General features: G+C 34.5%; 1 protein-coding gene across 1 annotated transcript in view; it reads left to right on the forward strand.

Annotated features, from left to right (window-relative positions):
• LEKR1 (leucine, glutamate and lysine rich 1) overlaps nt 1–14,795 on the forward strand; it is a 141,508-nt gene that overhangs the window by 37,629 nt on the left and 89,084 nt on the right. Inside the window, exon 3 of the mRNA XM_090273190.1 lies at nt 7,332–7,443. Coding sequence (XP_090129316.1) covers nt 7,332–7,443 — 112 coding nt within the window. The remainder of the gene's footprint in view (nt 1–7,331; nt 7,444–14,795) is intronic.

Here is a 14,795-nt window from a genome sequence, read left to right on the forward strand (position 1 = left end):
TCTATATTTTACATTTATAATGCAAAATAAAAATAGCATTCATTTATTTTAAAGGATTTCTCAAGTGAATGGCAGGCAGCCACCCTTTATAAATTTCAGAGAAGAAAATATTTGAGGTAGCCAGATTCGTTCAGATGAGTTTTAAATGGCTTGTTAAAAAATCTAAAGTCCAGCTATCAAATTTTAGAATTAAGTGGGATGGCAAAATCAAATGCCTATGGGTGAGGCAGGTACCCAGCATCAGGGAGTGAAACTGGATGGGCGTGAACTGAAAATGCATGCTCACGAATGGGAACCGCTGCTCCAGGAGATTGCTTTTTGGGGGAATGTGGACCTATTTGTTTTTGGATTTCTCAATTTTTAAAGTAAACCAGGGAATCCAGATCTTTATGTAAGGTCTCTGAAATTTTAAATGTTGGTGCTTGTTTAAAAAAAAAAAATCAAGCTGCAAATCAAATAATACACGTTCAGAAGTTTGCAACTTCTGAATTAGGCAAATGTAAAACTGCACACGGCAGAACCTAAGCAAATATTCGTACCAGCTCAGCTCAGGGTTTTATCTGTTATTGGGCACTTTACAAAGAAACTAGTGTAACGATGTTCCTAGCCAACCCTGAAACTGAAGTGTTTTTATGAACCTTGTAAACATATGCTTAAAATTTATTTGAGACCACAGTACCATTATTTGATGATCTAAATAAAGTAACATTACATTTCTTAATGGCAGTACAGGAGTTGAGTTAGAAAATATTTAGTCAAATACTGCTAGCAGAAACACTGGCCAAAAGTAAAGTAGATTTCTTAACTGTAAGAATATTTTGATGATTATATTTTTATATGGTATGGTAATTTGTAGTTGAAGAATGTTTGATAACTTTTCTTGGCGTATGGCTGGCAATAATTTGAATTTTGAATAAATACTACTACTTTACTTTTTCTTATTATATTTCAATGGTCAAATGAAGAGCATGTAATAATATCTTGTCAAAAAGATTGGACATTTTAAAATATCACTGCAGTATTAATGAAGGTCGTTTCTTTTTATTAAATTTGCTATTAAAATATTACATAGCTTTCAAAATTAAAAAGGCACCCACCTTTTAAAATCAGAATTTATACTACAGATACATTTGATATGTACATATCATTCATTGTATATGTACCAATGATTCTTTTTTAGCTCTTTATTTTAAAATAATTTTAGACATATAAAATGTCACAAAAGTAGCACAGAGTTGCCAACTGAAGGAGATTGTTTCAAGTATCTCATTTTGGCATTTCCTACCTTGTCACTTGAAAAGATAAAATACCTTAATATGTATGTTTGGTAGCAGAACTTTACTACTTGTACACAATTTGACTTACAGTAACAAAATATAGCCTTTAAATGAATGAAATAACTCTAAATAAACAGTATATTCAGGTAAAAAAATATAAACACTAAGACATTAACACTGATAGAATACTATTAACTAACATACATACTTTATTTGATTTTATCAGTTTTGCCACTAACATCTTTTTTTTCCAGTCCAAGATTCAACCAGGAGTCATACGTTGCGTTTAGGGCTCCTGGATTCTCAGTCATTTTTGATCTGTGATGGTTCCTCGCTCTTGTTCTTCATGATCAGAGATTTTTGAAGAATACTGGTCAGTTATTTTGAAGAATACCTCTTAATTTGAGTTTGTCTCTTATTTACTCACAATTATATTGAGATTAGTCATTTTGGGGAAGAATACCTTAATAGTGATGTGCCATTTTTATTTACCTTTCTCCTGGATCATGACATTCAGAATATCCATTCATTTAAAAAAAAAATACATTTGAGGCTATAAGTTTTCTTCTGAATACTTTAATATATAATGTTTTCATTATCATTTATTTCTAAGTAGTTTATGCTTTCAATTTTTATTTCCTCTTTGGCTCAAGGCTTATCAGATATTTATTTATGTTTCAATGTATATAGATTCTTGACTGCCTTTTTAAAATTTTTCATGTAATTTTGTGGGCAATGAATGTAGGTATTTTTTTTCTTTTTGAGAATATATTAAAATTTCAATTGTGGCTGATTATATGATCATTTTTTATGATTTACCATGTATTTAGAAAAATGATTATTAAATATAATTTCAATTATATCCATACATCAAACTTGTTAAGTGTCATTCAAATACTCAATATCTTCACCTATTTTTTAAAAAATATTTTATTTATTTTTAGAGAGAGGAGAAGGGAGAGAGAGGATGGGAGAGAAACATCAATATGTAGTTGCCTCCAGTGTGCCCCCAGCTGGGGACCTGGCCCACAACCCAGGCATGTGCCCTGACTGGGAATCAAACCAGCGACCCTTTGGTTCACAGGCCAGCGCTAAATCCAATGAGCCACCCCAGCCAGAGCTCTTCACCTATTTTTCATGTCCTCATGACTATTCCATTTCTGTGAGAAATGTGTTAATACCTTACACTATCATTATTATCTAGTTTTTATTTTTCTTCACTTATTTTGAAGTATGTTTGGGGTATACAAAAGTTCATGATTATCATTTTTCTTGGTCGATTGGAATTTTTATCAAAATGAAAGTGCTGTTGATCCATTTAATGTTTTGCTAGTTAATATATATTTTATAATTTTAAAGCATCTGTTTTGTATATAGTTTACTAACCTTTTATTTTCTACATTTCTCTTTTAAATTCTGTTTTTTAAAATGTGACTCCTGAAAATAACATTTGGCTGATTTTTTTTCTTAGTATGCTAAGACAAGTACTTGTCAGGTTACAAAGTAAGGCTGAAAATAAGAGTATTCATTAAAAATATTTTATAGGTATATTTAGGCTTTTGGAATCTCTCTCCACTCTACCTCCCCTCAAAATTTAAAATTATCTTCTAACACTGGCAGGTGGCTTAGGTACTATCAGAACAGCTAGTTCCCCACCTGATTATTCCACAGCGAAGCCCATCATTTAATAACTCCTACTCACAGAGAGAAACTTACAGATAGCATTTCACTGCCTCATTCATTAGGTTTTTTATTAAGATAAAATAGTGTTATAGTCATTAACACAAATTCAAAAATTACCAAGATTTCATCATATGTTGGTTTTTTTGTTTATTTGCTGAAGTAATTTAAGACAAACCCAAGACTTATTTACTTCAGTGTGATGCGCCATTTTCTTATATAACAATATTATTATTATGCCCAAATTAGAAATAGTCCCATGGTTTTATTTAATTCCCAGTTCATAATCAAATTTTCTCAGTGTTTTTTTATCCTCACTTGACGACATGCTTATTGATTTTTAGAGAGAGGAGAAGGGAGGGAGAGAGAGAAGGAAAGAAACATCAATGTGAGAGAGAAACATGGATCAGCTGCCTCCCGTATGGGTCCCTATTGGGGACCACACCCACAACCTAGGCATGTGCTCTGAACAGGGATTGAACCTGCAACCCTTCGACTTATGGACAACGCTCCAACCAACTGAGCCACACAGCCAGGACTCTCAATTCTTAAATTTTATTTTTACAGTTCAAGGCCACATGTCACGTTTGATTGTCACGTTTCTTCTCTTTTATCTAGAACCAATCCCCTTTCTCCCTTTGTCATCATTACCTTGTTGTAGAATCTGGGTCAGTTGTCCTTTAAACACCTCATTCATAAATATTAATAAGCAACAAAGAATCTTCAGACTTTTTTCCTGGCTATAAATTTATTTTATTTTAATTTTTTAAATTATATTTTTAAATTACAGTTGACATTAAATATTATATTAGTTTCAGGTATACAGCATAGTGGTTAGAACAGCCATATAATTTACAAAGTAATCCTCCAATAGTTCAAGTACCCACCTGACACCATACATAGTTATCACAATATTATTGACTATATTCCCTATGCTATACTTTACGTCCCTGTGACTATTTGTAACTATCAACTTGTACTTCTTACTCTCTTCATATTTTTTTTTAACCTGGCCCACCAATACCTTCCCCTCTGGCAACCATCAGTTTGTTCTCTATGAGCCTGTTTCTGTTTAATTAGTTTTGTTCTTTAGATTCTGCATACAAGTGAAACTGTGTGGTATTTTTCTTTCTACGTCTGACTTATTTCACTTAGCATTATACCCTTTAGGTCCATCCATGCTGTTGCAAATGGTAAGATTACATTCTTTTTTATGGTTGAGTAGTAGTCTATTGTAGATATGTACCACCACTTTTTTATCCACTCATCTGTTGATGTGCACTTGGGTTACTGCCATTTATTGGCTGTTATAAATTACACTGCAATGAACATAGGGGTGCATCTATTTTTTCAAATTAGGGTTTTGGGTCTCTTCGGATGTATGCCCCAAAGAGGAATTACTGGGTTGTAAGATAGTTCCATATTTAATGTTTTGAGGAAACTACAAAGTGTTTCCCACAGTGGCTGCACCAATCTGCCTTCCCACCAACAGTGCATGAAGGTTTCTTTTTCTGCACATCCTTACCAACACTTGTTTGTTGATATATTGATGATAGTTATTTTGACAGATGTGAGGTGACATCTTATTGTGTTTTTAATTTGCATCTCTCTGATAATTAGTGACATTGAGCATCTTTTCATATGTCTACTGGCCATCTGTGTGTCCTCTTTGGAGAGGTAGCTATTCAATTCCTCTGCCCATTTTAAAATTGGATTGTTTGTTTTCGTATGTGTATGTCTGTGTTGAGTTGTATGACTTTTTAAGTAAATTTTGGCTATTAACCCCTTATCAGATATATCATCAGTGAATATCTTTTCCCGTTTACTAGGTTGTCTTTTCGTTTTGTTGATTGTTTCCTTTGCTGTGTAAAAACTTTTTAGTTTGATATAGCCCCATTTGTTTAGTTTTTATTTTGCTTATGATATATCAGAAAACAATATTGCTAAGAGGAATGTCAGAGAGTTTACTGCCTATGTTTTCTTCTAGGAGTTTTATGGTTTTGAGTCTTACGTTTAAGTAAGGATCTTCATATTTTTTAGGAGAAGCCTCAAACATAAAAGACAAAAAGAAAAAGAAAGGAAAAAATGCAATGAACTGAAGGAAACTTTAAAAATACACTATATACTTTATATCCTCAGAAAGAGAAGAAATTGTATCCATGAAACAAAAACAAGGGGCAGTAAAAAGGTTACCTTTAATTACTAAGAATTGTAATTAAAATATGATACCTGAAATTAAAATGTTTAGGCAGGATGGAAAATAATGGAACAAAACGTCAAAATTTATAAGATGTCAAAGAAAGGTTAAAAAAATCAGAAGGTACATCCAGGAGACCTCACAGCCAAGACAATAGAAAACTATTCCAAAAAGAAAACAGAGAAAATGGAAGGGGAGGGAATTATTCCCCCTAGGGGAAAATTCTTGGAACTAAAGAACATCAGCTTTCAAAGCAAATACTATGTGCACAGCACAGAGAATGACAAAAGACTAACATGATGATATGTTGTGATCAAATTTATGATACAAAGTGAAAGAGAAAAAAATTTTAAAGCTTCTAAGTTGAGGTGGGTCATGGTGTGGGGAGGGCATGTATTTTACAGGAAAGAAGCAGGAATTAAAACGTCATTGGACTTCTCAGAAGCAACTCTGGAAGTTAGGAAGTAGAGCAGTGCCCTAATTTTCTATTGAAGAATATTTTTCTCACCTTTGATTCTAAATCCATCTAAAATGTCCAGTCTGAGATAAAATAAAGACAATTTCATATATTCAAGGTCTCAGATTTACTTCCCATACACAAAGAGATCCTGGAGGACTTATTCCACTCAAAGGAGTAAACCAAGAAGACTTTGGGACCAGAATACAGGTTTCACATGAAAAAGCGCTGAGGACAGTCCCTGAAATGGTAAGGAAGGGAAGCCCCAGGATGGCAGTTGCCTGGTCAAACCAGAGCATAACCATGACCGAAGCAGGGGAATGGAGAGCTCTAAGAAAGCTGCGTGCTGGAAGAGAAACGATATGGAAGGATTAACTCCGTATTGGAAAGTACTGAGAGAGAAGCATTACACCTGTCGAATTCGGAAGAAGTATCAGTGATAGGTACACAGAAAACTAAGAAAGAAGAAAAGGAGATGGTTTTTAACCCAGGGACAACAAAAATAGTTGTACAAGAATAGAAATGTGATTATGGCATAACAAGTGGCTCATTAGTGAAGAAGAATGTAATTACTGAATTAAAAGATTGATTTATATTGGGAGGATGAGGGGAGGAATGCTGTGTGTATATATGGGTGTGTAGGTGTGTAGATACGTGTAGGAATGTCAACTTTTATTAGAATTGTGGTAGAGACTGCTTGCCGCTTACCGTAACATTTATTTTCCTTTCCTCCTTAGTAATAGAAATGTGGATATATGTTCATATCTGGGGACTAATCTTTCCAGTTAAAAGACTACATTTCCCTGGTTCACTTGCCACTAGGTATTGACATGTGTCTAAGTTTAGCAGATGTATTCAACGGTACTTCCAGGAAATCTTAAAAGGCACAAAGTGAGCCATTAATCTCTTCCAGCTGATAGTCTGAAATGGAAAAGTAATTGGTGGTGTTTCTGCCGTTATCGTGGTCTACGAAAATAAAAGACACACACCAAAAATGAAGAACAGAATTGGAGGAATCGTGAGGCCCTGATGACACTATAAAGCTATCATACCAACATTAGACTGGCTACCAGTACATTTGTTCTATGCTATATACCCTTGTATCTTAAGCTGTCAAATGCAGGTCTCAGTTATATGTAGCATAATCAGATCTTAACTGATTTGTAATTCACTAGATAATATCTAAGATGAAATATTAATAATACTACAAGTATGTTATTTAGTAAATACTATACACAGAAAAAATTGAAAGTACAGTAGTTGGTGGGAATTGGGGTAAAGGCAAATGATTACTATTTTGTCTTATAATTCTTTTAACCCAATAATATTTGACATTTCAAATTATGTACATGTCTTACTCTAATACAAAATAAATTAATATTTCTTTAGTTACATTTAAATTAGTATTTCAAGTAAAAATACATGTTCATTGTATAAATTCAAACAGTATGAAAGATAAAAAGTTTTGCCTGCCATCGGTCGTCTTTGCCTTTCCTCTGCCCATCAGTTCTGTGGTGTCCTCCCTGGGGGTAATGGGTGTTTGATATGTGTTTCTCCATACTTTTTCGATATACTCATTTAGCATACATAGAGATGCATAGTCTCTTATTTTATTTATTTTTTATTAAAAGTATATTTAAATATTAATTTAAGAGAGTACTCATGAAAGAATACTTAGGCTTGTGATGGATGTTGTTTGTTTATATTTTTAGAATGCAAGCTGAAAGCATGCAGTTAAAAAGTCAGCAAAATGAATTTCAGAGAGTACAGAAAGAATTGAATCATTTGCAGCATGAGTTAAATATTAAACAGAGACAATCACAAGTCTTCAGGTAAGATTACCTTTAAATAATTAAAAATTACAAAGATCGAAAAGATACATTTAATGCTAGCTTTATAAACATTCAAACACAATGTAGTAGCATAGTTTCTATATTTGATATGGTTGAGAAAAATGGAAATAACTTCACTTTTAAAAAAACCATTATCACAACTGAATGGTTTTACCAATAAAATTTAGATCAGGCAAACATGTTCTTATTTTGCAGTGCCATTTAGATTGAAAACACAGTAACTAATACATTTTCCTCTTGATCAGTATTTCTTGGTGTATTTGAAACCCTGACACAAAAAAATAATAGAATAGGGAAACTTCCGAAATATAGTAATAAAACTGCTAAATTTAGAAACCTCCACCATAAATGATGTTAAATCTGCTTTTATATAGTCTTTGGAGAGTTTATAATACCTAAAGGTAAAACCCGTGTTCTAAAGAAACTAGAAAGTACATTTTTCTTTTCTAAATCTAAAAAGGGAATTGAATAGAGAATATCAGAAAGAATGAATTTTTTAATTGAACAACTTTTAATTCTTAGAAAAGGGAAATAAGTTAAATGAACATTATAAACAGACACAGGCTCAGGGTGACTAAAAAATATGCTAGATCAATATTTTAAACATTAGATTCTTTTTCTTTCTTTCTTTTTTTTTTCAGTCTACTACTTATTGCCAGAAACATTGTTCTGTTAAAAAAATTATCTGTGCCAATAATTTTTTATACACCATCTGGTGATAACCTGCTGATCATTTATCTTTCATAAATGCCTTGCTCAGTAAATAATCTTTGAATAAATAAATGAGTCTACTCACAAAACAGATGACCATTTTTGTCCTGCAAAATCTTCTCTGCCATTTCCTAGAAATCTGGTATTGAACCAACAGGATACCACTCAGGTGAATCCAACTCTCCATTTTAGTTACAATGATCCGTATTCAAGCTTGGCTCCTATCGTATCTTTGGCCCAAGTCTGCTAAGTAATCTATCGTCACTTTTAAAAGTTTCCTATTGTGAATCGTTCAGAAACTGTTTGAAATATAAAGTACATATCCTTTAATTTTTTTTTTGTTTGTAAATCTATCTAGACTATGTCATCTCTGAAATTTTCCATGCCAACTCCCCCCAATTTTTCATCCTAGTTCTCTTACTTTCACTTCAACTCTTCAGCTTCATTAAGGCTTCCAAAATTTTCTGATTTTTCCCAACCATTTTCTGGCTTTACTTTGTTTTCTAGCCTTAATCCCACAGTTAAATCAGATGACATTTTTTAAAAAACAGCTTTATTGAGACATAATTAAATACTATAAAATCTACCCATTTTAAGTCTCAATGCAACAATTTTTTGTATACTTATTGAGCTGTGCAACCTTTACTACCACATCCAATATTAGAACATTTGTGTCATCCATGAAGACCTTTATGCCATTTGCATTTACTTTCTGCTCTTACCACCAGTCCTAGGCAACCTTCTTTCTGATTTATAAATTTGCATTATTCTGGACATTTCAGATATATGGAATCATATGATGTGTGGTCTTTTACATCAGGCTTCTATCACTGTGTTTTTGAGTTTCATTCATGTTGTATCATGCATCAACACTTTGTTTCTTTTTATTGCTTAATAGTTTCCATTGTGTGTATGCACTACATTTTACTTATTCATTTACCAGTTGATGGACTTTTGGATTGTTTCCACTTGACACTTATGAATAATGCTACTCTAAACATCCACTTACATGTCTTTGTGTGGATGTATGTTTCTTTTCTTTTGGGTAAATCCTTAACTGTGGCATTACTGAATCATATGATAAATTTAAATTTAAGTTTCTAAGAAACTGCCAAGCTATTTTCCATGTGGCTGCACAATTTTATATTCCTATAAGGAATGAGGATTATAGGTTCTCTGAATTCTTGACAGCACTTCTTATTGTCTCTTTTTTTATTATAGCCATTCCAGTGGGTGTGACATGGTTTCTCATGTAGCTCTGGTTTGTGCTTCCCAAGTAACCAATGATGTTGAGCATCTTTTCATGCACTTATTAACCATTTGCATGGTTACTGGATGAAATATTCATTAAAATACTTTGCCTAATTTTTTATTGGTTTGGTTATTATAGAATTAAAAGCATTATTTATATATTTTGGGTGAAGTCCTTTACTTGAAGTATGATTTACAAATATTTACTCCCAGTCTATGATTTATGTTTTCATTTTTGTAACTGTCTCTTTTGGTGAACAAAAGTTGTTATTTTTGATGAAATATAATTTATCAATGTTTTCTTTAATGGATTGTGCTCTTGATGATGTATCTAAGAAATCTAACCAAAGGTCACAAAGGTTTTCTCCCAAAAGTTCTATGGTTTTAGCTCTTATATTTAGTTCTATGACCCATTTTGAGTTAACTTTTATGAATGATATGCAATGAGGATCTAAATTTATCTTTTTGTGTGTGGATGCTCAATTGTTCCAGCATCATTTGTTAAAAGGGCTACTTTTATTGAATTGCCTTGGTGTCTTTGCCTAAAATCAATGCACCATGAATGTAGAGAATTGTTTCTGGATGCTATTCTATTAATCTATATATCTGTTCTTTTTCTTTCTTTCTTTTTTTGATTTATTTATTATTTTTCTATTACAGTTGTCCCACTTTTTCCCCCATTGCACCCACCCCCTCTCCCACAGTCAATCCCCACCCTGTTGTCCATGTCCATGGGTCATCTATACCAGTTCCTTGACAAGACCCTTCCCTTACTTACCCCCCCGTCCCCCCCCCCCCCTGGGTAACTGTTAGTCTGCTCCTTGTTTACATGCCTCTGGTTCAATTTTGCTTATTTGTTTGTGTTGTTCATTAGTTTCCTGTATTAGGTGACATCATATGGTATTTGGTTTTTGTTACTTGGCTTATTTCACTAATCATAATTCTCTCTAGTTCCATCCATGTTGTTGCAAATGGTAGAAGTTCCTTCTTTCTTTCTGCTGCATGGTATTCCATTGTGTAAATGTACCACAGTTTTTTGATCCACTCATCTACAGATGGGCACTTAGGCTGTTTCCAGCACTTGGTTATTGTAAATAGCGCTTCTATGAACATAGGGGTGCATAGGTTCTTTTGAATTGGTGTTTCAGGATTCTTTGGGTTTAATCCCAGCAATAGAATTTCTGGTTGAAAAGGCAATTCCATTTTTAGTTTTTTGAGGAAATTCCATACTGTTTTTCATAGTGGCTGCAACAGTCTGCATTCCCATCAACAGTGCACTAGGGTTCCCTTTTCTCCACATCCCCACCAGCACCTGTTCGTTGATTTGTTGATGGTGATCATTCTGACCAGTGTGAAGTGGTATTTCATTGTGGCTTTTATTTGCATCTCTCTGATGGCTAGTGATGTTGAGCAGTCTTTCATATGCCTATGGACCCCTCTGTATGTTGTCTTTGGGGAAGTATCTGTTCATGTCCTTTGCCCATTTTTTAATTGGGTTGTCTGTCTTCTTGGCATTGAGTTGTATAAGTTCTTTATATATTTTGAGATCAATCCCTTGTCTGAGGTGGTTGGTTCCCTTTTCATCTTGCTGATGTTTTTTTTGGCTGAGCAGAAACTCTTTAGTTTGATGTAGTCCCATTTGTTTATTCTTTCCTTTATTTCCCTTGCCTTAGGAGATATATTGGTGAAGATATTGCTACGTGGGATATCTGAAATTTTCCTGCCTATGTTTTCCTCTAGGACTTTTATGGTGCCGTGGCTTACATTTAAGTCTTTGATCCATCTTGAATTTATTCTGGTGTAGGGTGTAAGTTGGTGGTCTAGTTTCATTTTTTGCATGTCCCTGTCCAGTTCTCCCAGCACCATTTGTTGAAGAGACTCTTTTCATTCCATTTTATGTTCCTTCCCCCTTTGTCAAATATTAGTTGACCATATAGATCTGGGTTTATTTCTGGGCTCTATATTCTGTTGATCTATATGTCTGTTCTTATGCCAGTATCAGACTGTTTTGATTACAGTGGCTTTGTAGTATAGTTTGACATCAGGTATTGTGATTCCTCCTACCATGTTCTTCTTCCTCAAGATTGCTGTGGTTATTTGGGGTCTTTTTTGGTTCCATATAAATTTTTGAAGTATTTGTTCTAGGTCTGTGAAACATGTCACTGGTATTTTAATAGGGATTGCGTTGAATCTATAGATTGCTTTGGGTAGTATAGACATTTTAATGATGTTGATTCTTCCCATCCATGAACATGGTATATGCTTCCATTTATTTGTATCTTCCTTAATTTCTTTCTTCAGTGTTATATAGTTTTCTGAGTACAGGTCTGTTACCTCCTTGGTTAAATTTATTCCTAGGTACTTTTTTTCTTGGTGCTATAATAAATGGGATTTTTTTCTAGTTTCTATCTCTGATATTTTATTGTTGGTGTACAGAAATGTCTTCATTTTTTGAATACTGACTTTGTACCGTGCTGTTTTGCCAAATTCATTTATTATATCGAGTAGTTTTTTCATGGAGTCTATAGGGTTTTCTGTACACTGTCATGTCATCTTCAAATAATGACAGTTTTGCTTCCTCTTTTCCAACTTGGATGCCTTTTGTTTCCTTTTCTTGTCTGATTGCTGTGGCTAGAACTTCCAAAACTATGTTGAATAGGAGTGGAGAGAGTGGACATCCTTGTCTTGTTCCTGATCTTAGGGAGAATGCTTTCAATTTTTGCCCATCGAGTATGATATTGGCTTCAGGTTTCTCACATATGGCTTTTATTATGTTGAGGTCTGCTCCCTTCTATTCCCATTTTGCTGAGTGTTTTCATCATAAATGGGTATTGTACTTTACCAAATGCTTTTTCAGCATCTATTGATATGATCATGTGGTTTTTGTCTTTCATTTTGTTTATGTGGTATATTACATTTATTGACTTGTGAATATTAAACCATCCTTGCATGCCTGGGATAAATCCCACTTGATCGTGCTGTGTGATCTTTTTAACGTGTTGGTGGATCCGGTTTGCCAATATTTTGTTGAGGATTTTAGCACCATCAGCTATATTGGCCTGTAGTTTTCTTTCTTTGTTGTGTCTTGACCTGGTTTTGGAATTAGGGTAATGCTGGCTTCATAGAAAGAGTTTGGGAGTCTTCCCTCTTCTTGGATATTTTGGGATCGTTTGAGAAGGGTAGGCATTAGTTCTTCCCTAAATGTTTTGTAAAATACACCTGTGAAGCCATACAGTCCAGGGCTATTCTGTGCTGGGAGTTTTTTGAATACTGCTTCAATTCTCTAGTTGTTATTGGTCTATTCAGGCTTTCTGCTTCCTCTTGATTCAGGTTTGGAAGATTATGTGTTTCTAGAAATTTATCCATTTTGCCCAGGTTGTCAAATTTCTTGGCATATAGTTGTTCGTAGTAATTTCTTACAATCTTTTGTATTTCTGTGGTATCAGTTGTAATTTCTCCTCTTTCATTTCTGATTTTATTTATTTGGGTGTTTTTTCTTTTTTTCTTGTTGAAAGCTTGTCAATTTTGTTTATCTTTTCAAGGAACCAGCTTCTGAATTTATTGATACTTTGAATTGTTCTTTTAGTCTCTGTGTCGTTTAATTCTTCTCTGATCATGAATTTTTATTTCCGTCTACTTGCTCTGAGATTTTTTGTTGTCGTTCCTCTAGTTCTTATAAATGTAGGGTTAGGCTGTTTATTTTAGATTTTTCTGTCTTTTTTAGGTATGCCTGTATTGCTATGAACTTCCCTCTCAGGACTGTCTTCATGGTGTCCCATAGATTCTGGGTTGTTGTTTGTCATTTTCATTTTTTTCAGAAACTTTTTTATTTCTTCCTCAATCTCATGCTAACCCATTCATTATTTGATAGCATATTTTTCAGTCTCATGAATTTTCATGTTTTTGAGTGTTTTCCTTGAGGTTGGTTTCTAGTTTTAAGCCATTGTGATCTGAGAAGCTGTTTGATATAATTTCAATTTTTTTGAACTTTTTGAGGCTTGTTTTGTGTCCTGGTTGGCCCTTGAAGATGTTCCATGTGCATTTGAAAAGAATGTATATTTTGCTTTTTTGGAGTGCTGTGTTCTGTGTACAGTATTCCCTCACTTATCGCGGGTATTACGTTCTAGACCCCCCTGCCCCCCGCGATAGGTGAAAATCTGCGAAGTAGGAACCTTACATTTATTTTAGTATTTATATATATTTTAAGGCTTTATAAACCCTTCCCACACACTTATAAACCATTCCCAGTCCCTTATTAACATTTCCCACTCCCTTATTAACCTTTTCCACACTTTTATAAGCACTGCTTCGTCGGCAGCCGTCCGTCTCGAGAGACGATGGTGCAGCTTCTCAAGTGTCTATCTGCACCGCCGAGAATGGCTGTGCAGTCTGACTCGGGAGTGACACGGCATCTGTCTCCTCCCGTGTTGAATTGACATCTTGCGATGACGCTGGAGTGTCCTCTCCAGTGGAGCTGAAGCTACAGAGCCTGGGCAGGGTGATATGGAGGGTCTGCTGTTGCCCATGCAGCAGACCCCCCCTCTCTTCGCAGCTGAAGGGTCCAAGGGAAAGACGGAGTCAATACAGCTTGGCTTCAGGTGCGCCGCAGGAGTTGCCGGTGTTGACTACAATGTCAAACCGCCTTAGGGACTCCGGCTCCGGATTTTCTGTCGGGGTTTACTCCCTTAGCCTTTCCCCAGAAGAGGTATGCCGCAAGGCAGCGGAGGTTTTTTGGAGTCAGAGTTTTCCTTCTCTGATGTACCCTGACTGGAAGATCGAACCAGCGACACTTAGCTCGCAGGCCGACGCTCAATCCACTGAGCTAAACCAGCCAGGGCAGAAGCACTGCTTATATTCTTAAATATATTCTACACTCTTAAACCTATGTAACTTTAACAAGACATGTATACAGAACCACAAAATCCCGCGATATAGTGAAAAATCCACAATAAATAATTAAATATAATATTTTTAAGAATCCCGTGATACAGTGAGGCTGCAATAAGTGAACTGCGATATAGAGAGGGACTACTGTATATCAATTAAGTCCATTTGATCTAGAGTGTTATTTAGTACCACAATATCCTTGTTGATTCTTTGCCTGAAAGATGTATCCATTGTTGACAATGGAGTGTTAAAGTCCCCTATGATGAGTGTGTTGCTGTCAATATCTTTCTTGAAATCCTCCAAGATTTTCCTTATATATTTGGGTGCTCCTTGTTGGTTGTGTGTATGTTTATAAGGGTTATATCTTTTTGATGGATTATTACCTTTAGTATTATGAAGTGTCCTTCTTTGCCTCTCTTTTTTAAAAAAGATTTTATTAATTTATTTTTAGAGAGAAGGGAAGGGAAGGAGAAAGGAAGGAA

Source organism: Furipterus horrens, unplaced genomic scaffold (genome assembly GCF_987537825.1).
Source record: "Furipterus horrens unplaced genomic scaffold, mFurHor1.1.pri manual_scaffold_1, whole genome shotgun sequence".
Lineage (NCBI taxonomy): Eukaryota > Metazoa > Chordata > Mammalia > Chiroptera > Furipteridae > Furipterus > Furipterus horrens.